The sequence below is a fragment of the Pyxicephalus adspersus genome, chromosome 1 (genome assembly GCF_032062135.1).
Source record: "Pyxicephalus adspersus chromosome 1, UCB_Pads_2.0, whole genome shotgun sequence".
NCBI classification, from domain to species: Eukaryota; Metazoa; Chordata; class Amphibia; order Anura; family Pyxicephalidae; genus Pyxicephalus; species Pyxicephalus adspersus.
The window spans coordinates 78,967,678-78,993,773 of record NC_092858.1 but is presented as its reverse complement, the minus strand read 5'-3'; the positions used below and the strand labels follow the sequence as shown (position 1 = coordinate 78,993,773).

At 34.7% G+C, this 26,096-nt stretch overlaps 1 protein-coding gene across 1 annotated transcript in view; it reads left to right on the top strand.

Annotated features, from left to right (window-relative positions):
• P2RX1 (purinergic receptor P2X 1) overlaps positions 1-16,842 on the top strand; it is a 37,619-nt gene extending 20,777 nt beyond the window's left edge. The window contains exons 5-13 of the mRNA XM_072415625.1: positions 2,770-2,866; positions 3,342-3,422; positions 4,838-4,979; positions 6,621-6,748; positions 8,097-8,187; positions 9,818-9,883; positions 10,928-11,023; positions 11,844-11,969; positions 13,603-16,842. Coding sequence (XP_072271726.1) covers positions 2,770-2,866; positions 3,342-3,422; positions 4,838-4,979; positions 6,621-6,748; positions 8,097-8,187; positions 9,818-9,883; positions 10,928-11,023; positions 11,844-11,942 — 800 coding nt within the window. The 3' untranslated portion in view covers positions 11,943-11,969; positions 13,603-16,842. The remainder of the gene's footprint in view (positions 1-2,769; positions 2,867-3,341; positions 3,423-4,837; positions 4,980-6,620; positions 6,749-8,096; positions 8,188-9,817; positions 9,884-10,927; positions 11,024-11,843; positions 11,970-13,602) is intronic.
• The last annotated feature ends 9,254 nt before the right edge of the window (positions 16,843-26,096 follow it).

Sequence of the window (26,096 nt, the reverse complement as noted above, 5' to 3'; positions counted from 1 at the left end):
AGAGATTTGACCCCCTTTGGGTTTTTACTGCTAGCTGTGGGTCCATTAGAGCAGAAACTTCCAGCCAGGGCTCCTCAAGAAGTTGCAAGGGGTTCCTTAAACTGTGTCTGGTTGACCTCATATTTAATGATGCCTGGTAGAGCCAGCTGCATGACTAATTATGTTTTAAATTATCTGTAAGGGTGTGCATACGCCCGCCACCAATGTATGGGTCTTTCCTTCCATTTTTAAGGGTTTCTCGGGGCTAAAAAAGTTGAGGAAATCTACATTAGAAAGATTTATTCTCACTTCTCTTTTGCTTACCAAGCAAAAACTGAAGTAAAACCTGCAACAGGAAAGCAGGCAAAAAACTGACAGGTGCTAACCTTCCCTCTTCTCTTCCTAAAAGCATCTTTTATTTCTGCCTGTGTAACATTGTCAGAAGGACGGTAAATGAGGGGAAACCTCTCCAGTCCCAGATAGCAGTAAAACCTCACAGAGGGTATAACCTTTCCCCAAAACCATGAAAAACATTTTTGCTGGACATACATTTTACAGCTTCTGTGATGGTAATACATTTACAAAAGCTGACAAAAATGTTGTTCCTTGCCATATGAAATATGCATGTCAGCTTATTATACAACAGTTGTTAATATGTAGGATTTTTTCCCAAAAATAATAATCCAGTAAACATTTTATATCTTTAATTTATCTGTGCTTACCAAGGAGAAAGTGAATATCCAGCAATGAGTGACTCAGGTAACCTTAGCCTGACAATATGTCTTGGTGGTGGGAGCATTCTCCATTTTAACCAGTGTTAGTTATAAAAAACAGCTTTACCATGAATAGAAAATATATATTTTATTTTATTATTTATTTTTGAAATTATGTTTCTGGTACAAAGTAAGGAAAAATTCTTGTAACACAATTTTTTCATCAATTTTTGCACATTTTTTGTGGTGACACTGAAAAAAAAAATAGCTATTGAGACAAGGTTAGTAAGGAGTCAACTAGGGCTGAATACAGTTTGAGAAAGGGGTATTGGTGACAGGAGGAAAGAAGAGGAATGTATGAAAGAAACATTGTTAACTAATTATGTTTCATAATCCTCATACAGATAAGTATTTACATTTGGTATTTGAATTTTTTGCAGTAATGAAAGGTGTAGTGGTCTCCAAGGCAATGGTTTGATGCATTTAGTAAATTTTTGCACCACCAGTCTACAGACTGTGATAAAATTCACACAGCTGCTGGAGAGGTTTAGAGCCACATTTTGCTTTTACAGCAGGCAGATTATTATTATTATTTTTATTATTATTTTTAAACAGGATTTATATAGCGCCAACATATTATGCAGTGCTGTACAATAAATATGGGTTGCAAATGACAGACTAATACAGACAGTAATACAGGAGGAGAGGACCCTGCCCCAAAGACACAATCTAGTATATCTAGGCAGATATATTTTTAGATATTCAAATGCAAAATGAATATTAGAATTTAAATTTTTGCATCATATCTTCTTATAAATACAGGTCTCAGACAGCACCATCAGCAAATTAGTGATCATAAACATTACTTTGGCTATAATACTATATATAATATATAAAAAAAATAATCAAAAATGCAGAATGTCCAATGCTTTACACAAAACATATAAAAATTATTTAGAAAATTCAGCAACTTCAGCAAAAAAAAACATTATTCCTGTGCCTCAGCTGAACATTGATTTGATTTTTACAATGTTCATAGCAGTGTCCCTTTAATATTGCTTGGCTTTGCTTTTATGTAGTGCTGCTTATACCTCTTTTGTGGCTAAGCTACACTAATTTCTTTCTATTTCTATTTTGCTGCCTCAATGGATAAAGAGAGATTTTATGATTAAACTATAACATCAAATCAAGGTATATTGGGTTTGTTAATTAACTTCTAATTACCTGGCAAATGGATAGTGGTATTTCTTCTGTTTTGCATTGTTAGTCCAAAACTTTAAATGAACAGGGTACAAAATTTTGGAGGAATACCGTTAGAAGGGGTCATTTACAAAGTGGACAGTACTGTGGTCAATTGGTAGCTCTCTTGTAGGATCATTTCCATCAGACTGGTCTAAATATGTTACTGGCCATAACAACCCAGTATCAATGCTTATAAGAACCATTATCTACTAGATAAAGTACATATTTCTGCACAATGCAGGTATTGGCTAAGTCTATTTACAAAGACTTGGATCTTCTTAGAAATTTTGCACCTAGGATAATGTTTGCCAAATTTCATAAACATTTGTTTCTGTTCTGGTCATGGGAGCATTTGGATCAATAGAAGACATTCTTTGTGAAGTTTAAACTAAACCACTGGTGCATTTTTTCCTTTATTGGATGTATATTAGAGCAATAACACCTACATGAGACCATATTTTGTTGTTTCAGTATATTCATAGTCTTTGCTAAAGGTCTGCTTCTTTAAATAATAAAAGACAAATTAACTTTATTTGAGCGGGCCCTTTCCAAACTTTTTGCGGTAATGTAATATTTATAAGCTGTCTACCCTATGCTATATAGAAGGAGGAACATGGTAGCCTTTCCTTTTCTATACCATCTGAAGACCTTCTTTGGATGCACATATTTATGCGGATCTACATATTGAATTTTGCTTTGTATATACCACTATTCCACTATGTAAATTACCTCAAACACAAAAATGTATGTTTTATTAGTATTTTGATTTTGGGTGATTATTATACTACAATATATTTTACTATATATGTGACATTTTTTATTTTGCTTATTTTAGGAATCCTATCAGGAAATTGCACACCCTACGACAACAAAACCAAATCTTGTGAGGTCTATGCTTGGTGCCCTGTGGAGAATGACCACAAAGTTCCTAAGTATGCCTTTTTTATAAGGACTTAAACATAAGAAATTGCAACATAGAGAAATTCATAAATGTACAGACCTCCTACCTTGTTTTACATTTTTTAATGGCAAACATTCATTTTACCTGCTGGAACTAAAAGTACGTGCATTGAGGTGTGTGTGTGACGTATTCCAGGAGATCACTATGCTCCAACTTTGCCACTTGGGCAGAATCCATCCAAGTCTGTAAAGTCGCACTTGAGAGTTTACACAGGGGTGCTTTTAAATCTTTAAGCAGCTAACAGTTATCTAGTTAGGCAAACATCTACTGCAGGAGAAGCACTAAAGTAAACGTGTTGCTGTTCCCTGAATGGGCAAGTTCAGTTTGATAGCACACATCTAAAATCTAAAATATAACACTGTTTGGAATGTTTACATTTATTATTGTAGTTTATATTATTTTAATACTTGGGACCTTTATTATACCATGTATTTATTCTTTTACAGTCCTCCATTATTGATGCAAGCAGAAAATTTTACATTATTTATCAAAAACAGCATACGGTTTCCAAAACATAAAGTAAATAGGTAAGCATTAATGGATAACCATAGCATTAAATGAAGTCTTTATGTTAAAGCCCAACTAAACCCAAAATTGAACAGGGCAAATTCTAATAGCATTTAGCTTGAAAATGCAACAGTGAAAACAGGCAAAGCAGTGGGCACAATCCCTTTTCAATAGGCTTCTATTTTATTTTCTGTCATCTCTGAATTTAGCCAGTGGGGAAAAGTTAAGTTCAAAAGGTAATATTTATATACACTAATGTACACTTTAAACATGTTTTAAAGAGTTTTCCCATCTTCAGTTTTGATTGTCGTTGGGCTTCAAATATGTTTAAAGTAGATCAATCCATCAACTTTTATTGACAAAAAAAAAGAAAACAAAACATTATTTATGACAAAAGGGTTACAAAACAAAATACAAAAGATTCGAAAGAAAAAAATTTGCCATATTCAATGAGGCATTGACCAAGGTGTCAAGGTGACTCAACGATAGACATCCAAAACAACAAAATGTATATTAATTACATAAATAAAAATTACATAAATAACAGACAGGAGTCAATAAATAAAATCTCTGTAAGCCCCTCATAAGCCTGAATTTTATATTATCCAAAGGTAAAAGAAATAAGAGAAAAACTAACATGCACGCACTGGAGCAGCCTTGGAGTCAGAAGGGACTGATCCATAATTGAGGACATTAAACCTAAAACACAAGGTTCTTTAATATTACTTAACTTATCTATAGATTCATCAAGAACGGCAAACAACGTTTTCATTCCGGTACCATGACATCCTGTGTTTCACCTGGGTAGCTGTAGGCAGTAAAGAAATCCATGCCCTCGTCAGTATAGAATATACCTGTACAGCAGTAGCAGTACATACATTGTTACAGTATATTACAGGTCTCAAAACAAAACTTTTCTTAGTGTTTGATAGAGTGTTAAAGGGTTAAAACTGTGCCAATTTATGTTATTGCTATTTCTGCCCCATAGGGCAGATTCACGCTTTTACAGCTAAGCACTATTAGCTGTAAAAGAATCAATCTGCCCTATGGGGCAGTAATGGCAATAACATAAATTGGCACAGTCCTTTGTCTCCAAAATATCAGAGTTATCTCCATATCACAAAGAAAAGGGCAAACCTTCCCATGGGGACATCTGTTCCACTGACACCTTTCTAACAGAAGAATTTCACTCACTTTGTTGTGTCTTTGGCACAGGAAGTAAAGAGAAATTTCAGCTACAGTAGACAAAGACCAAAGAAAAGAGGTAGAAAAGGGGCACCCTTTCTTACTCTGTCCTGACCTGAACATAAAGTTTTTGCTTTACATACAGTACAGTTCATCAAAATGCACAATATGCAGCTTTATGTGCTCAATTACAAATCTAAAGTTTTCATGTTAATGATTTTTTTTGGCTTGGTTTATTTTTATGTTTCAGGCAGAATTTAGTGGAATCTGTAACCAGTGATTACCTAAAGAAATGCGTCTATGATAAAGATAAAGACCCACTTTGCCCTGTTTTTCGACTGGGATATATTGTGGAGCAAACAGGACAGAAGTTTAGGGACATGGCATATAAGGTATGAATAGATAAGGTGGTATAAGGCACTGATGTATAACATACTGCATGTTCCTTAAATTGGAACTAGTTTTCATGAAAAACAGGTAAAAAGAAAACATTAAAACACTTTAATAAAACTTGTAATTGGTGCTGCTTTAAAGTTTTTTTCCCATTAAAAAAAAGATCCTTCATGTCTCTTGGCACTGTCTTATCTTAGCATCTAAAACTGTCTTACTTCCGTACTGAAATCTGAAACCAACCGATGACCATATATTTACAACAGAGGTTGTTAAACATGAAACGGAAAGTTACAAATTTCATTGAATTAGGGCTAAGGAAGGAATAATAAATGTATGTTCAATTTAGCAAATAAATATAAACATATATGAGTTATTTAATATTAAAATAAAAATAAAGAGGAACTAAACCTGGCAAACTAAACCTTGCAAACTCACCTGTCCACGTTCCAGCGCCAGGTGCCGCCATCTTTCATCTATTCTTCTGCTTTTGGAAGATCTTTGGCCATTTTGATTGGCCATGCCGGGACGATAATCATACATCGTCCTGGCACATGCAAGAGAAGCTGGAAATTTTGGCTTTGCCTGGCAACCAAAGCAGACGATGTGCATGCAATTAGGCAGGTACGTTGCATTACTTTTCCCTTTCTGCAATAATGACCTGCCTGATTGTACAAACTTTAAGGGGAACTCAAGCCAGTGCCAACGCATGCCAGTGCTTTCCCAAGTTCTGTGTTAGGATAGGCCATTCATTTGAACACCACACAGTGATATAAATATCAGGTGTTTTGCTTAGTGGTGCAGAGCGCTCAGAAGGCGTGTCAGGATGTGAATTGCATATTGCATATATACTGCAATATGAAATTCAGATGAGTTTGCATGAAGGATAGGTTTTCTGACCTCCCCTTGATGTACTGGAACATAAAATTTCATGTTGACTGTATTGCAGCACTTTGCACTTTGTCTAATCACAGAACATTCCATTTTTAAAACAGCACACCTCAGTTCAGCACATTAGTGTGATTTAGGCTGAAAAAAACAAAGACAAACAAAGGAGTTTCGCTTTTCATTCTGTTAGATAAACAGGGTGTGAATGAAACCTAAGGCTTACAATGAGAAATTGTATGCAGCCCTAAGTACTGATGAAAAATGTTACAGGCACAGTATCCAAGACAGATACATTACTCAGAGCATCACCATCCTGATGGATCGTATAGATGATATAGAAAAGATAAAACTAGAAAATTAAAAACATTCACCAATTATTCACTGTGTACTAGAGATGTAGATCAGAAACAATGTTTTTTTTCTCTGTTTACAGATTAAAGTATTTTGTATTCTTGAGTTAATTATGAAGGGCCTCTTGCTTTTGAATGATCTTATATTGCTGCAGTATTGGAATATTGTTGTCTCACAGTAGATGGGGCTGTGTCCTCGTGAAAAGTGTCTAACAAACTCAGATTGCAGGAGTTTGTTATGCACTTTACATAAGTACACAGCTCCATCTAGTGTTGTATTTATGTTGTGTTTATACTCATAAACACTGTAAATTCCATGTATCTTGTCATGCCCTAATTACCTAATTTTTTAATTATTATTAATATTATTAATATTTAAACCAGTAATACGTTTTTTTACTCTAGGGAGGAACTATTGGCATTATAATTGACTGGCAATGCGATCTTGATTGGCCCTTGAAATACTGTAAACCAACATATAGTTTCCATGGACTTAATGATGAGAATTCTGCCTCACAGGGATTTAATTTTAGGTAAGTTGTGTATTTTCTTATCTTTTCGTACATAAATGTGCATGAAAAACAGTGCTGATCTTTGGATAGTGTTATGCAAAATTCATCCTGTCTTTATATAGTCCCACTCTGAAATGCTATATATATGCAATCAACAACATTCGGGTGCTCTGAGGATTTCAATGCCAAACAATGTTTTTGGTTAGTTACATTTTAAATAATGTTTAGTTCTAAAGTGTAACTCTAGGCAAAAATTAAAAAAGACATATATACTGAAGTATGTCACTAGCATTTGTTGTTTAGCTGAGTACCCTTAGCCCCCATCCCCATTTCAAAGTTTTATTATATATTCATCATTTCATCAAATCTGTAAATTTTCCATTTTTTTGTTACAAAGTGAGAGCACTATTCATTCTGCAGTTAAATAATTTTGTGGTAAGGTTAGTCCTGGATGAACATAATAAATTGATACAAATTAAATGACAACAGTATTTTCTTTTGAAAATAGGGTTTAACACATATATGAATAAAGGCTGGCCATTGTAGGCAGCCTCTGTAATGTTACATGATTGATCCCAATACTTGTAGAAGATATTCTGTCTATAATGCAGTCTATATATACTTATGGGAAAAATTATACCATCCATAAAGAGTTTACAGGGACTATTACAATATATATATTTCTTAGCAAAAGGGAAACAATTTGCATACTATCTCATTTGTTCTACATACTTAGAATAAAGTATACTATCCCACTGACATTTCAAGGGATGTTTTACTAATTTTGTAAAGGAGTTAAAGCTTAGTTGACCATTTAATGTTGTTTTTATATATGTACATGAATGGGTATTCTTTACTATGCAAATTTTAACACATTGGGCCTGATTTATTAATGTTCTCCAAGGCTGGAGAGGATACACTTTCATCAGCGGAGCTGGGTGTTCCAGCAAACCTGGAATGGATTTATTCAAAGTAATTTGCTAACAAATGTTTTCGATCCTGGACCAGATCCATTTCAGGTTTGCTGGATCACCCAGCTTTACTGATGAAAGTGTATTCTCTACAGCCTTAGGGAGCTTTAATAAATCAGGCCCATTAACTCAGCTAAGGGAAATATTCAACAGGACAATTCACATTACTAAGAATAAAAACATATCTTTAATATATCAGTTGATTGAGTGTAAAGGGGCTTCCTGACACTGGACACCGCAACACACGAAAATGATTGTCTTGCAAAGTGTTCTAAAGTGAATAGATACTTTCTTGTAATGTGAAAAATGTTATCTAGCTTTGAAGATGCAAAGCTAGGCATTACTTTGTTTTGAACAACTTTTGATTTTCACATTTGTTTTTCCTATGACTTCTAAAGGCATGCAAGGTATTACAAAGATAAAGATGTAAAGAAAAGAACTTTATTCAAGGTCTTTGGTATTCGATTTGACATCTTAGTGAATGGAGCGGTAATTATGCATTCGATGACTCAATTATTTATTTTATGAAATAAACCTAATGGCTTACTATAAAATGCATTAGATAGGACAGGTCATAAATTATTACTAATGGACTATAGTACCTTTGTTATAAAAGCAGTCTATCTCTGCAGAGGTAGATACCATAATATCACTTTCCCAGCTAAGTTCATTGACATTTCATGTAATTTATCTGAGAGTTTTGAGATGTGCATGAATTAACAAAACAAAGTGTACAAATAGGTATTTTTTTTAGATGAAATGTTAAAGCAAAGCTTTCACCAAAAAACATACCACTTATCTTTACTGGTTAAAAGCTCACAATCCCTCTGAAAACAGAGTTCAGTAGGTTCCATGCCATATTGGCTGCTCTCTTTTTAGTTCAGTTGCGTCCCAGCCATCTTCTTTTTTTTCTGTGTTCTGCTCACATCACCCAATCTCGCACTGTGCAGACGCAGGATCAGGTGACTACCTGATGTCTTACTGAAGATGTAAAACTGTGCCGCTCTCAATGCGTATGTGTGAAATCAGGAGCTTTACATTTTGAGAAAGCCCCTTATGAGGCATACTGATCTCGGACATGCGCAGAAGGATTAGTCCACAGCCTCCTGAGATATGGCACATATGTATACTGGGAGGCTGCGGATTTACCTTTCAGTCCTTATTGACACGGGGTCCTCCCCAAAATGACATAAAAAAAAATCCATTAAATTATTTAAAGGATTAGCCACCGTTTTATGTATTGTTAAAATGTGTTAATTGGTCTGCTTCAAGTTCTTCAATGTTCATACGGGTACTTCAATTCAATATTGCTTCACTTGTTCCTTTTTTACCTAACTTTCCTGACTTTTATCCTATCAAACATGGCAACATCATATTTTGACAGCTTCCTGTGATGTATTTGAAACCTTCAGAACCCTAATACAAAATGTGAGCCTGGTTCCAAATACATATCTGTCCACTCCTGAATTGTTATTGGACAAGCATATGAATTAATGGCCCTGACATATGCAATTAGTTTCTGTGATTCAGTCTATAAATAATCTTGTAGTGCTAATGAATCGTTTTTATAGCAAGGATATACCTAGATCTTGTCAGTTTGCTACATGTTTGATAGACTTCCACCATGCTGTTATGGATACTAATTCTGTGCTAGTTCACCTTTTCCAATAGCAAGTCATTAGGTCTGTTGTTCAATTAACTTTTTGTCTTCACAGGGTATACCCAATTTATTACCCATACCTTTTTTTTGCTGGGTTGCATCACTTCCAGTTATAAAGCAAGGTTTTGTCTTCATACATACTTTTTGAAAGTGTCTGTTTACTATTTTTGGTATCCGTTTTTTAAAAATACATTTTGAAATTGTAATGATTTGTATTTTACCTGGTATTCATATTGGTGAGCTATTTAAAAAAAAAAAAAAAGAAGACATGTAAATATAACAACATTGGTAGTATATCCATACTAAGATTTTTGATTAATTTTGCTAAGCGAAAAATGAAATTATCCTAAACATATTAACAGCCTACTGATATATGCTATTCACATATGCTTCTATAAATATAGCTCAAATGAACAACAATTTACAGTACTGACATTACAATATCTTTTTTTATTGCAGGGTGGAAAGTTTAATATAATTCCAACAATGACAACAATAGGTTCAGGAATTGGAATTTTTGGAGTGGTAAGTTAAAATATGGATAGTGTTTCTATTCTTTGTTTATAACCTGTAGTTTTAGGCAACCAAATCACAGACAAATTCCCCAAAGATAATGAAAATATTACATTTTGTACTTTTTGGTTTGAATTTATTTTTGGCCTTGCCTCTCTGCTTTGCTCTCCTTGTAGTCTTCATTAAAATATGATGATTTAGAGTGACCTCATGTGGCAAAATGAAGTATTACAAAAAATAGCAATCCAGATGGAGACACTTCCCACTATTATTATATAAATTTATAAAAAATAATTGTTCATGTTACTATATAGAATCAAAAGACAAGACAGATTGAATGCTTTTTGCAAAAAAATGAGCAAGCCTTACATCTGAGAAGCCTCATTGTAAGTTTTGGGCTGCCTGCTTTTCATGATGTTGCTGCATTTGCTGCTCATACAGATGGTTTAAGAATCATCTGACCATCACATTACAGTTTCTTTTCTTTTTTCATATTTCACAGACACAATACAATGCTGTGGCATATTACTAACTTAATATAAAGCTATTTTAAAGGGACACAATACAGCTGTACAGATGTTGTACTTTACCAACCCAACCTAATAATATAGATGTAAAACATGCTCAAACAGTATATTTGCAATGTATGATTTATTAGAAGCAGCAAAAAATGTATATAAAATTGTAAAATAAAATAAATAAAAAAATAAAAATAAAGGCTGTGGTGTGGCGAAAGCCCTGGGCATACAAAGTACATTGTTTTCAGATTTTTGGGGGGGATATTAAAGTGGATTGCTTTGCTCTTTAAATACTGCTCTTTCAAAAGTATTGATTGAAATCCAAGGCAATATTAGGAACAATACTTTCATTTTGAACTGTTTCTTGGTAGGCTGTCATTAAGACATCATATATTCCTATTCACTTTAAATGTTTATTGTGTAGAAGAAAGTTGTTCAAATGTGAGGGAGAAGTAATTATCTGTTCTATCTGCAACATTTTGACATACAGCATACTTTTAATGTTGTGTTTATTCGGAACTACTTCTTACATCTTCAGGCAACCGTTGTATGTGACCTAATGTTATTGCATGTCCTTCCCAAACGGAACTACTACAAGGAGAAAAAATTTAAGCATGCAAAAACTGGAGAAAAGGTAACTAAATTAAAATGTTTAATCTGTAGTTATCATAACAATTATAGTGTACCGAATCAATTGGTTTACAGAACACCTATGCTGAGAAAAATGTGTGGACTGTCATTAATAATGGAATCAGGGGTTATGACTTTCCTTCTTGTTTTAGGTCAACAATAGCAGTTGCACAGAGGGCAATGGGAAGGATATTATTGCTGTTCTTCCTTTGAAAAAAACTGTTTATCACTGTCATAATTTTGTAAAAGCATGCAGACTGTACGTTGTTTGATGGTGGCTCAAAGTGTTGCTATTAGATACGTATGATGCAAATGATAGCTATTGGACTAGGTTTTTTATGAAGAAAAGGTCAGTAATAGTAACCATCATATGCTTATCATACAGTATTCTTCTAAAGTATATTTCTAGCCCAAAACTTTTTTTTAAAACTTTGTATACTATAAGAAACAGAACACCAGGATTTATTGCTGCCCACTGCGAATAATAACCCTATTTAATTGTCCTGATAACCATTGTTTCCAGGGTACAAAGTAACAGGAAACCCAACAATTTATAGCTGTCAAAAGAACAGGTGCAAGGAAATCTTTTAAAGAGGGTATGTTACAATGACAATAATTTAGGAAGCAATGTATCCTCACTTTTGGGAATTCCTGTTCACTTTTGAATTGACAGGAACAAACAGAATTGACAGCAAATATACCTAATAAACAGAGAGCAAAAAGCTTCTCAATTCTGTAATTTTAAAGACTGATTTTATTGGGGTATTTGTTTCATGTATTGCTATATACTTATCTTCTGCATTTATTACTTCTTCCTAATTCAGAAAACTTTAAATAAAGAAGATGGAATGGGCTATTCAAATAACACCCAACAAGACGGCTCTCAAAACTCTGGAACGCCTGTAGCAACAGCAGCCAGTTAACATTTAAGCACTCTCCGACAGCACAAAGTAAGTAAATTTTATTTTTACACATGGGTAAAATCATAAAGCATATTTCACATACTTAGGGATCTGTTTAATAATGTTTTCTCTTATGCATTTGTAAACAATGGGTGAAAACAGTAACAAATAGATACCCCATAAAGTATATCTGAAGCCAAAGCATATTTAGGGTGTTGGATGCTACATACTACCTAACGATAACTCCCCAAAAAGACAAACATGGTGCACTTCAATGGTCACGCCATATAAATCTGAAGAAATGTCAGAACTTTCAGTTCTCTAGACATGCCATTTCAATGAATCCATGCAGACTTATACCATTTTCAGGGCTGCAATGGTATTGCAGGCACTAAAAGAAGTGAAGAAATCTCTAAAGTAGAGGAAATGCACTAAAAGATACTCTGGAACAAGTGCCCTGTTAGGAAAAATCTCCTCTATTCTTACACATGAAAATGTGGCAGTGGTCACCAGGAGGGTGTCCAGGAGGGTGCCCTCATCTGTGAGGGCAAATATATCCATTGGTGATACCATGGGATGTGACCGTATACTCTGACATCATTGATCTACAATTTGTGTATTTCTGTTCCTAATAATAGTTTGGCTATTTGACATCTAAAACAGGATTGCATTAATATATTATATGTAAATCATTGGAATGCCTTTTGATCTAAACTAGTTATGAATGTATATGGCTAATGATCTGCAATTTGAAATGCTGCTATGAAGTGGCTGACTAGATGATTATCCTTGGAAGCTCATACTTCCTTTATTTTCTTTGGTGTGTTTAATTACTATGACTATGCTTGAACTTTATCTGACCATTAAATGTGTTTGCTGCTGGCTACAGTTTTGATGAGGAGTTCTGCTTAAATCCTAAGTATATAGTCTCGCAATATTTGGAACTATCTTTGCTCAGCTGGCTGCACCTTATGCAAGTTCAAAAACCACTACCTTAGATTGTAAGCTCAAAAGAACAGGGCTCTCTTATTTATTGTTTCCATGCCTGCTGTTTACACTGGACATACATCTCTATATTGACATTGGTTTGCGATAATACAGGATTGAACATTCCATGCGATGGCTCTCTATAGATATTCTAAATCCGATATTTCAACAGCTATTTTTAACTACACGTCTCAAAAATACAAGAACACAATATTCCAAATTATTTAATTTTCTCTGAATATTTGTAATGTACATCACAATAGGTTAAAAGTATAACTTTTAAACATGCATTGGAAGTTATCTTTTTATACCCGTTTTATAAATGCTATCCCTAAAATAGGTCTATTTTAATGGTTTACCAGCAAAAACCTTGTTTGATAGTAGTATAGTAGTGCTCATCATCAGAACTGGGCATTGTCACATCTAACATTATCAGGGTAGAATGGGATTTGTAGCTGTAAATACCAGAAATTTGCTATTTGCAAAGCTGTTTGGGAGGTATGTGGAATATACAAGTTGTATACAATGTCATCTTATGCTCAATACATATACTTGTTTGTATTGTTACTTATCAATGCTGGTTCATTTTAAAGATGGTTAGTGAATATGCAGTTGGTCATTTACTTTATTTTTGTGATAGCGCATTCCAATCTACATGTTAAACAAATCAATTTTTGTTTTCTCTCTTTTTCAGAAGTTTAACAATTGTCATCAGCCTGAAAATTCTCCATATTTTGGTCATCTGGATTTAAATCAGTATATTCTATGATGTGGAGATGAATCACCTGGTGAATGCATATTACATATTTTGAAGAATTGACTTTTAAAAATAAGCACTGACTTAATAATTTATACAGATGAAGTAATGCAATCCTAATTATTTTGATCAACACAGCTGTGCCAGCACAAAAACCTAAAGGATCCTTAAAAACAAACATTAAAACTAACAGAAGTGACACTGATATGTTGGTGATGTCCTTAAAATAGAATCTATTTCATCAGTTGTGTATATCCAAGAGATAATATACCTGCAAATCTATAACATGCTTTGAAAATGGAAAGTAATGTATGTCAAATGCCTAACTGACATGGGGAAACTTCTGCTATCAGGCTAAAGATCCATGTTTTCCAAAACTGTTCTTCCTACTGAAAGTCACATCTGAGAGATGATGATATTTCCATACTCTGAGTAAGATGTAATGTAATATTTGCCTTCTTGGGCAAAGGAACTTATTGATGTCTTTTAATAAGCTCATGTTTACTTTAGCAGGTACGTTATTCCTTTGTATATATTCATATGTATATATTTAAACATTACTTTGTTAGTAACTGACATGAAAAGAACATCAGAACTGTTGTAAAAATATGTGAATATTGGGTATGGTTTTTTATTTGGCAGTTTTATCATAGTGGTACTGGCAATGATATGGTATTACTATGACCAGGTGTATACTGTATTTATATCAGCCAACACTGGCACTATGAGAACATAAGTGGAAATCCCCAAGCAACTAAGTGCACTGAATTCATTCATAAATGTCTGCAATGGTTCCAGGTTGGGCAGAAAATACTTGCAGTACTGTTTTTGGGCATGGTAGTGCTAGTTATGTGATGTCTCCAAGTGAATCCTACTGCATCGATAGGACCTTTTCATGCTACTGGCAAGGCTTTCATGACCAGTCCTTGCCATAGGCACAAGGGTATATGTATTGGATGCTTTGGACCTATGATACACGATTTACTGTAGTGGCAGTGATTCCATGACCAGTGCTTGCCATGCCTAAGAGGGTGTATGTTTTGGACACATAGATAACTGTACTTTTAGTGCAGACTTTCAGCTGTTATTACCTGTTCTCTACCTCACTAGAATGAATCAGTAGCCAGTGGCTTCTGTTTATAATATTCTGTGATAATGAGAATGTATTAATGGCCACCAATAGAGTACAGTCTCAGGACATAGGAGGTTGGCTGTGTATTAGTTTGAAAAAGCAGTCTTTAGATTGGGTGTTATTGTAGGGATCTGCCATCAAAGAGGAGTTAACCTAATCCCCCTAATGTAGACACTATTTTTTAATTTAAAACTGTGAACAAGGCCATATTGCTTATAATGGAGATCAATAAGTCTCAAATAAATCATACCATGTAAAGATATGCAGGCTGCAGCACTTAATATTTTTCACCTTCTGCTCTTTAGGTGAATATAGCAGTCACATGTGTCACAAAAAACAGCTAGGATGAATTGCTAACTATTATATAAGCTTGAAACAACAACTAAGAATTTTTGTTTTAAAGTTTCAAATTTGAACAAAAAAACAGGCTATGTTTGCAAAATAATCCAAAATCAAGGTTGGAGACATTTTTTAATGTAGACTGAATTCTGAAAGTTATCCAACATCAGTACCATGGCAGTCTACTTACTTTTATCAGCTACATATAAAACACATGCTGAACTAAACAATACTGTGGATACCTGGAGGAACCACATGTATCAATGCAGATTTTTTCTACACATTGGCTAGAAAATGCAATGTGCTGCAAGTTCCTGTGTGAGATGGATTATATGGATATCTGTTGGGAATAGCTATGAGAAAAAATGTATTAAAAGCAGCCATAAGTTACTATACAGAATGTAAACTGCGTAGTCATAGCATGGGCAACTAGATTATAATGCCTGATATCTCTAAAATCTGGATGATATATGAATAATGAAAAGGTGCAATATTTTAATTCTACAGCAAACACAAGGCTATATAGATGTGAATATAGAACAAAATATTTTTTGTCACGTTATTTTCAGATTAAAATGTATATTATGAAATATTCTTACTGACTCATAACCATTGCTGGACAATGCAGTCTTCAAGTTGAAATATGTTCAAGTAATCATATGGGTCATAGATATTTTAGAATCATTGTACATTGTACAGACTGGCAAAATATTTTTGTTGTTGTTTTTATGGAAAAAAATGTTCGAACAGATATCAGATTCAAATTGTTGTCATGTTTACTGCTATAGCTTTTCTGCCTAACGACCTTTATTCAGTTAAAAAAAACAGACTTTTAAAACTGTATAGTTTGTTTTTTCTTCTGATGGCTAAGCTTTTCTATCTAGTTGCAGCTGTACATGAAGCTGAGAATAACTTCACATTTTTTTACATACTTTTAAGTCAAAAGTATATTAACTTAGATGGTGCATTTAAACCTTTAAAGCTCCAAAGCACCACTTTCTTGAGTTCTTCATAAAAGCTAAACCTTGCACCTGCATTACATGGTTACAAAAACAAACCCAAGACAAACATTGTATATCATACTTACCCCTTACACCATTGCTGGGAGTATGAAAGATCACAAAGCTTGTGAAGAGAAACAGTGAGGAGCATCTTGCAAGATTTGTGTTCCTAAACCTTCATTTGTTGTTGCCATACAGATCACAAAATCACCCTTTGCCAGGTGCTGCAGGCAGACACAGTGATACATTAATACAGGAACATCAAAATATTAAGGGGCATGTCTAATGTATGGTAACAAATTCTTACTTTACATTTAGCAGTAGAAGATGGGTAATGTGATATGCAGAGTTTTGCAGAAAAGTGCAAAATGTTGAAAAACAATTGTATAATATAAGGCTTTATTAGTCTTAAAGTTGACATAGAGAACCTGCCTGCCAGCTTTCCTTCACATGACCTTCTGTATATAATACTGGAGACACCTGCATCCTTCTCTTGTCATTCTTCACGGATCACTCTGCTTTATACATGTTTGCATTATTTCCAATCTTCTGCATTACTGACAAAATCTTTAATGTGATATAAAATGTGTCTAATGATTTTTTGTGAGCTTTTAATCATCACTGTTGAAAATGTGACAATTCAATTTTAAATGTGATATTTTTGTTGCTGAAAACATTTTAAATAAAACAATATTTTTTTAACAACTGTTTCCAGGCTTTGTAAATACTGTAAGATCATTCAGTAGTGGTTACAAGTTATAAATTATGTTTAAACTGACATCTGTTGACTGAAATTAGCCTGTGCTAACAAAAATATCCAGAATCTACTGCTTCTCTTGCTATGAACATTCTTTTTGTATGGCAGACATATTACAAGTAAAGAAGTTTACTACAACTAAAATAAATAATAAAAAAACGAAAAATGTGAGCAAGCAGATTGTTTAATGCAGAAAGTACATGTGATGTCCATTCTACTATAAAATAAACGTATAGCCCTGTTCACAAATTTTAAATACACCAGTTCTCTTCCAGGTTCAGCTTCAGCCATCTTGATTGGCTATGATGTAATGTTATAACTATGGCATTGATGTTAGTTCATTACTGGCAGCCAGGCATCACGGGTTTGCTGGGATCTTACACTGAGCTGGGCAGGCACAGTTTAGTGTAGAATTTAGAAAAAAAATGCAAACAAGTACATTTATTTTATTGCACAGGGGTCGTCGGTTGGCCATTCTGTAACATTTAACCTGCCTGTTTGCAACTTTTTCATTTTTTAATGAATATTTCTAGTTTCAAAACTTTCAAAGTTTAGTCTAGAAAAGAAGGACAATTTCAGCCTTCACATTTTTGTTGCATATCCAGGTAAAAGGAAATGTTATGGTACAGAGACAGAAAAAAAAATAACTTACCAGGGGTTTTCACCTTTCCTAAAAAAAACAGTAGGGAGCCTACCTTGCTGCCAGCTTCTAGAAAAGCTAATTCATGTTCTGTGCCCTGCTTCAATGCTTTCTGAGTCTCTCAAGTGTAACAGCATCCTACAACCCATCTACTACTGCCACTGTAACTGTAAAACTTGTGCATTTTAATTTGTGAGTACAAAATGGGAAAAAAAGGCTGTAGTAGTGAAGGGGTTAAGTAGAGCCAGCACTCCTGATATACCGGTATATACTTTGCCCAGGAGAAAGCATAAAAAGGGCATACCAGCACAGTACAGGTTGACATTCAAAAATCCGGCCATTGATAATCTGGTTCCTTCAGATTTCCGGCATGGATTTCGGAGCGCATTTTCAAATTTACAGTGGAGGCACCGTTTATGTTTTGATGACGCTATACTTCAGAATCAGTTGTTGGGTCTTGCTTGCATGTGCTTTCCTGCTCATTCCTTCTCATTTATTTGCTGCTGTATAGCCCCATTATGGATTCAACATCCATTTAATGGACTGTACAGGTAGTCATTTTCTGTTAAATATATACAGCATATATAACTGTAAAAAATCCAGAGGTTGCCGGATTTTTGAATGTCAACTTGTACTAGTAGTTTTCTCCTACATATTCTTTAAGCAAAGGCTTTCAATAAATAAAGAAATGTCAGCTGATTACCAGTAGGTGGCAACCAAATGATGAAAATTATTGTTACATGCTTTTAACAATTGGCTTAAAGACATATTAGAATCAAATTATAACACTCGGTTACTAACCAGGACCAGGCATGCGGAATTAGAGTGAGGTCAACTTTCTTGATGATATTTTTTCATGGTCTGAACACTATAACAGTTAGCAATGGCAACTTCAGTATTTAGCTGTCTCAAAATGTTTGTGTAACCGTTACTGACAATTGCAATGGACACCAATACAAATACAGATGTGAAACCCCTCTAAATCTGAATATATGATGATATGATGTGATGTCCTTTTTAATTTACAGGGCCAATACAAAGTACTTTCTATAAATGATGTAAATCAGTTTACTAAGGCCCCAGTTAGAATTTATTTAAGTATTGGTCAGTATTGTATTTTTAAAATAGCACAACTTTTTTTTTTATAGAAAATAGGGAAATGTTTTAAAATGGTTTCTTGTTTACTTGGAAATATAAAGCTAGTATATACAGTAAGGTTATTTAGAGTACAACTAGTATATATTATCATTAGAAGAGAATGTGAATGGCTATATAGAAAAACAATTTTTAGAGGATATATTTAAAGAAAACGTTTTAGGACAAAAATAGGGAAGTTGCCATTGCTGATTTGCCATTGTTATTATTTAAATATTTATTTTGATGATTATTTGTTTATGATTTATACATTCATTTTATTTGTATTATTTTTTATTAGCAAACTTTATATAAACAACACTTTTTTTCCCAGAGCAACATCACACATCAGAGCAGTCACTATGAATAATTCATTTAAATGTGTTTCAGCTTGAGCTATTGAGCTCCAGACATTTCCACAAAAAGCAGCCAAGACTTAGCTAGGATACCAGAAATAAACATGTGCCATTTGAAAGCAGAAAGTGAAAAACCATAATGATAAAAATAATAGTAATATGTAATATTTCAGTTTTACTCTAGTCAAAGGATTTAAAACTGAACTGCAAGCACAAAAACCTATAATCCTTTACAGGCATAAGGGATATAAATCCACTCTTTGTGTAAACTCAGGTATTACGTTTCAAATTAGTGGTAATTAAAGTGCTGCAATTATCCAGTATGAAGAGCAGAGCTGTGGAAGGAAACAAACAGAAAAATAAAGGCGTAGTTTAGGGCTCTAGATCAAAACCAGTAAAAAGCAAACACCAATCCCCCATCTAACATTGCACTCTTCCTCTATAGTAGGCTGCCCCCGAGCCTTGGGAGACTACTTTCCCCATCCCTACTCAGATTTGCCCCCACAAATTTGATGCGTGAAGAATGGCGTGTGGAGAGGCCTAACAGTGTACAGAAGCCCACCAAGCTGGACAGGGGACACAATGGAAGTCAGACAACCCAGAGTAAGTTGGCAGGTGTTCTAAAGACAATGCAGTGCAGGAGGATCCAGCAGAGGTAAGTCCGAAACAGAAACAGAGCCAAGGGTCATACACAGGCACCAGTCCGCCAAACACAGTATTCAAGGGTTGAGACAAGCAAAGTAGGGGTCACAAGCACAAGATGGGCTCAGAGAGCAAACAAAGTCCAGAAAACATTTAGAGTCAGCAACAGGCAAATATACAGAGCTCTGTAGCTTTTCTGGATTGGGTCCAGAACCGTCCTGGAATTCACCTTCACCCCGGGCACTGCCATCTTTCTTTTCTGGATATGTCACCTGACCTTGCACTGCACAGGCGTGAGATCTGGTGACATAGCCTGCTGTAAATTAGCCATTTTTTTACCCCATGTAGGTTACAGCCTCTTGTGCGCATGCCCAATCTCAGGCATGTGCAGGAAGAGCAGCCAGAAGTCACCCTACGCAATCCCAGGAAGCTCTGCGCTCCCATTCTGTCTTTACCAACACGGCAGTACAGACAGAAGGGGATTGGCTTCACCTTATTATTTTTTTTTTGTTTGGTGATCGGTCTGCTTTAACTAATGTATTATTTTTATTCTGACTATAATATCTCAATAAAATGTGTATGCAAATCACTACACAGTCTCTTTAAAAGTGTAGTTGTATAGTGTATATAGTTATAGCTATTATCCTGGGTTCACTATCTAGGAAGTTATAGATCTGAAATGAGCTTTGCAGGAGGACATTCAGACTTTTAAACTACTGTTGCTTTTGGCTGCCTTCTTGTTGCAAGTCAGTGACTTGCTAAATTGTGAAGCCTATTGGGAAAGTTCAAACATGAAATCTGATTGGTTTCTCTGGGCAGCAGCCCATAAATGCCTTTATGAAGTAATTAAGTTCTGCAATGTTTCATTATCACAAAATTCTTGCTGTTATTTGTTTCTGTTTAGGGAATTATCTTTATAGTGATTTAATTAGTAGTTTCTGGCACAAATGACAAATTATAGACTACATATTTGCTGCTTGCTTGTTATACTGATCTTAGAGTGGTTTAAATTAAGGACCTTACTAGCTGGATTGACAGTAGCGTACTGTTGCTAGGTTCGCTGGTTTAAGCCTTGAGCGATTCCGAGGCAAGAGCAAATGAGAGCATATTATTGTGGTGCCTTACTCAACTATTCTGCCTATATCATATAAATGTCTGCTATATGCTCGGGTATCCCATATACATTTGTATATGCCCAGCCACTTGTCACTAGATCTTCCAACCAATTTACCTTCTTCTAGACACTTTCAGCAGTTGTTTATTACTGGTTACTCGGGTGTTTTAAGGACATCACTGAAATTGATGCTTACATCAAAGTTTTCTTGTATGCAGTTCATTTGGAAACATATTTTTCTTCTTGTTTACCTTGAACTTTACAGCAGAAAGCAGGATCAAAACATTCTGAAAGCCTATTTGTTTTACTTGTTTTATTTGATGTTGATAGTAAGGATAAACATACTCCAGCTGCATTACCTAAACAAACATAGTTCCTAACCAGTTCATGGCCATACCAATCAAGGAATCATTGATGTCAAATAATTAGCGCTATGGGTTTTAAACCGAAACTTGAACTGAAATAGGATGTAAATAGAAGTACTTAGATCACAGTTCATAGAGGCAACAAGAATATACACATTAATAGCAATCATCATTTTTAATAAAATCTTTAACACTACCTGTAAGTTACAGGTGTGTTTTCCTTCTTTGGTCCCCACTGAACAAGTGGTCATTTTTATTTAATTTACATTTTTTTTTACTTAGCCTATAGTTTGTAAGAATTTACTATTCTTACTATTCAAATGTTTTCTTTGATTTGATTACATTTCATTACAATCAAGCTTACAAGGAGCTAAGAAATATTTTATTAGCTAAGGTTTCTGTCTACTTTGTAACTTTAAAGTGGAAATAAAATGTTTATACAAAGCTGTCTATAACCTCTTTAATCACTTTCTTCCTAATATGAGAAATCAATCAAATGTAAGTGAAAAATTGCATATGAATATGAGAGACTGACACACCCTTATTTAGACATTAGCAAAAAGACAAACCTGTAAATCAGATGCAGGCTTGAAGCTGTGACCTCACTGAAATCTGCCAAAGTGTGCACAGGTCCCAGGATGACAGATTCAATAATTGGGTTACTTAATTATCTTACAGAGATGTGTGCGGGCTTTTTAAGCAAAGTGAATTGTGAATAGCAATTTTACACTTCAAATACATGCCAGACATGTCAAACTTTACAGCAACTGTATAACATTTTTAAACTTTTTTAACTTTTTAACTTTTATTATAAAAGCTACATTGTATTTTGCCCATAAACAAAGAAAATAATCCCACAAATTGGTACCAAGCAACATAAAAGCCCAAGTAAGCACTATTCCCATTACCATCATTGTGTGGGTCCAAAAAAATTACACTAAATGACTGAATGACACTAAAAACTAAATTGTTAGACCAATGGCAGACTGTTTGATCTGCCTTGTACTTTGAAGTGCCAGTTATGAACTGAGGGAGATCATTTTTTTTCCACTGTATGTTGCAATGCACCCATGAAAAGGGAAAATTTCTGTTATTTGACTTTTTAATTCTTTTAAAAATTGTACTAAATTTCTTTTTCATAAAATGTTTTGATCATTGGGTTCAGCATATACCGTACACAGAAGTTTATTCAACCCAGCTCCTGGCACTCCCTTACAGGTGCCAAGGTTGCACACTGAGCTGTGTCTGCAGATCTGCTAGCGTTCTAACTTTTACCATTCCATTACATGTGAGTGATGGTTACACGTTTTGGTGTTGTCAGTTTAGATATAATAATGCTTAGTAGATTTTTTTTTACAATGTGTAAACTATATGAGAAGCCAACATACTAGAAATGCTGTGCTAGCATTTATAAGTAAAGTATTAGAATTTCCAAGTAAGAATTTAGCTTCAATTTGCATCCTCTTTATTAATCTTCTTCATGTAAAATGCAACTGTTCTGCTAAGGCATCAAAATCATTCATATTACATAAAATCTCCATACCATAACTAGCATTTTAGCAGTTCTCTTCATCTGAGTGCAGATGTGTTTTAGTTCTTTAAATATCCATATTAAAACTAAATGGTGTGGTTGCATCTGTAATGCAAGCTGCTTATGAAAAATACATTATGCTGAATAAGCTCCTATGGTTTCTGGGTATTAGAGCTGAATTAAAATTTTATACACATTATGGGAATAAATGGAGCACCTACAATCATAATGATAATAACATTACAAATTAAAAACTTCCTAGATTTCCTATTCTATGAATCAGATGTAGACCTTCCTTAGATCTATCAGCTTGTTTGAAGAGGTATAAATGGCTTTTTATTATGACTAATAATTATGATAGCAGGCTGGTGTTTACTTTGGAATAATGCCAGGGTATTAATGAATATGGCTGAAGGCAAGTTCTAATGCATGCATCGGAAACTCCAGAGAAAAGCAATGTATTGACTAATTTCATACTAAACAAAGCTTCTCTGGTATCCCTGTAGACTTGCATGTTCTTTAATCATCTCTGCTGGCCACAGGGTGCTGCTATACATCAGCTGTTCCACTGCAATCTACCGGTATTAGCTGAGCTTGCACTGCAGTCTCATACATGATTAATATTTTCTCTATGGAGTAGCCTACAATCTCCTTTGACCATATGTATCAATTGTATATTAGATTGATTTGCTACATGTCTGAAAGCTGATTCCTGTTGTTACCATCCAAGTTAATGTGTAATTGCACTAATTATTAATAATAAACAGGATTTATATAGCGCAAACATATTACGTAGCGCTGTACATTACATAGTACATTAATAATGAGTACAAGCAAGTTGATGATCAGTGGTGGTTTTTATTATATAATAAACTAATCAATACTATTATAATATAATATTACAGGGGATGCTGTAGGATATTTATTCTCACAAAGTATGCTAGATATCATTGGTGGTTGTTCTTATAACACAGGATTGTCCATGGGGAAACATTCTTTTTCTTAATCCTAAAATTACTCTCTTAATTTCTGCTTAATCCTAAAATATCTTTGTGCATAAACCAGAATTGCAATGCACTGTAAGGCTACATTTGAACTATAATGCATGGGGTTGCTGTGTTATATCCCATCACATGTCCACCTGCACTGCTGTCTGTTGTGATGCTGACCCCATTCAATACATAAAATAGGGATGTGCCCAGAAATGCATGCAGTAGTGTAGAGTAGTTCTGCATAAGATTTTGCTCTCTATGCTAATCTAGTGTTCCTGCATAGCAGACAGCACGGTGTATATTCAGATATAATTTACATAGTGATGCTTTCAATGAAACTGCTTGTTTTATCATTCAGTGTGAATCGAAAAGGGAAAATATGAGCAGTGTTGGCCCTAAAGTATCTAATGTATAAGATGGAGAAAGGAGAGAAAGGAATTGGGCTTACGGTCAAAGTAATTAACTTAAAAAGAATTTCTTGCACAAATTGCACAAGGTACAACACACTTGAAGCAGTTACAAAAGAATATGCATTTAATAATTCCTGTTAAGTGAAATTTATTTAGTATGAAAGTCATGTCTGTTAAATTCCTACGCGTTTCACCAGATAGGCTTCCTCAGGGGAGGTGGGAACATCAGTGGTTGCTATTGAAGATGTGTTAGACTGGTGGCATGGAAGAATAATTCTAAGGAGCTTGAATTTTCAGTAGTGGAGATTAAAAGTGTAAATTTCACTGCAAAATCATGTTATAGGAAAAGATAGCTAGGTACTTCAATAATGGTTCAGTGAGAGCTTGATGCTTTAGTTATGGAAATTCTGTTATTTTAGCAGATTTAGTGTGGAACAATAGTTTTCCAAGGCAAGCTCATGTGATATTGGTAGGGGACTGAACTGCAGTCTGTTACTGCTGCTACTGCTCATAGCGCCATCCAGAAGCTAAACTGGCACCATGTGTGTCCAATGCTACAGCTTGTCTAGCTGGTGCTCTGATATTCTTCCTTTAACACTTTTTAAATCAGTAACCCAGAGTAAGTCTTCAGCTCAGGTGTTCAGATTGGCACACAGTTATCCCATATTTGTCTCCTGTGTGTGACTGATACTGCTGAAAGCAAAAGATCAGCTTTACATTCAGGCAATCAGCATTCTATACAACGACTTCAGCAATGGTAGTGATTACAATCACAGTCTCTCAGTGACAGGTCCGCTTTCAATTCATATATGCAAACATATAGATACATTGGTTTAATAGTGAGAGTTATGCTCAAGTCCTCCACTAAGTGGCAATGTGTTCATTTTTATTCGCTGCTAGATTAATGAAATTACTTTAATGAAAATGAATACAACACTGCCTAGTGGACAGATTGAGAATGGCCCATACATAAAGTAATTTGATTGAAGAAATCATTCTGCAAATTGTTAATAACATTTCCTCTATGTAAGGGGCAGTGAACAAATCCACACAGATCAATAATAAGGATTGCTTGAAATTTTTACCTGGTTTATCCTTAAACCCCCAACCCCTTCTTTATCATGCAAATGAAGTTAAAAAGAAAAACATTCCATTTTCATCAGCATCAGTATGTCAGTTAGATATCTTGTAGTTCCCTTCATTGGCTTCCATCTCAGCTAATAATCAGATTCAAGCTCCTGTACTTTGTCTTCAAATCCCTCCACAGTTCTTGTCCACTTACATTTCTGACCTGGCAAGAAAACACTCCCCCAGCTGCTCTCTTCACCTCCTCCAATGACCTGCTAATGACTTCCTCACTCATAACCTCATCACACGTACGGCTCCAAGACTTTTCTAGAGCTGCCCCAACTCTCTTGAATGGTCTTCCTCGTCCTATTCGACTTACTACAACTTTCTGCTCATTTAATAGAGCACTCAAAACCCATTTTTTCAGACTTGCCTACCCATCTTCTGTCCCTTAAAACCCTCACTACTTCCCACCACTACATATCTCCTCTCCTATTTTGTGATACTCCCCCACCTCCTAGAATGTAAGCTCTTCGGGGCAGGGTCCTCTCCTCCTGTATCACTGTCTGTATCTGTCTGTCATTTGCAACCCCTATTTAATGTACAGCACTGCGTAATTAGTTGGTGCTATATAAATCCTGTTTATTAATAATAAATAATAATAATTTCTTAAGCCTAAACTTTTGTTTTAGTGCCTTCATTGGAGGATTTCCTCGCTCTTACTGCTCTGGTCATTTATTATTTACCCTCCACTATTATTCTCAGGGAGAGAGAGTATCACTAACATCAATATAAAAGCTACAGAGGTTCTAATTCTTCAGTCCATATAAATTTTTAGAAAAAAAAAAATCACTTCTACTTGTATGAACAGGTGATAATGGCTGAATTGGAAGATAATAAATTCATGTGCAAGAACCCTATCCCTAATGGAAGCTCTGTTCTCATTTAGA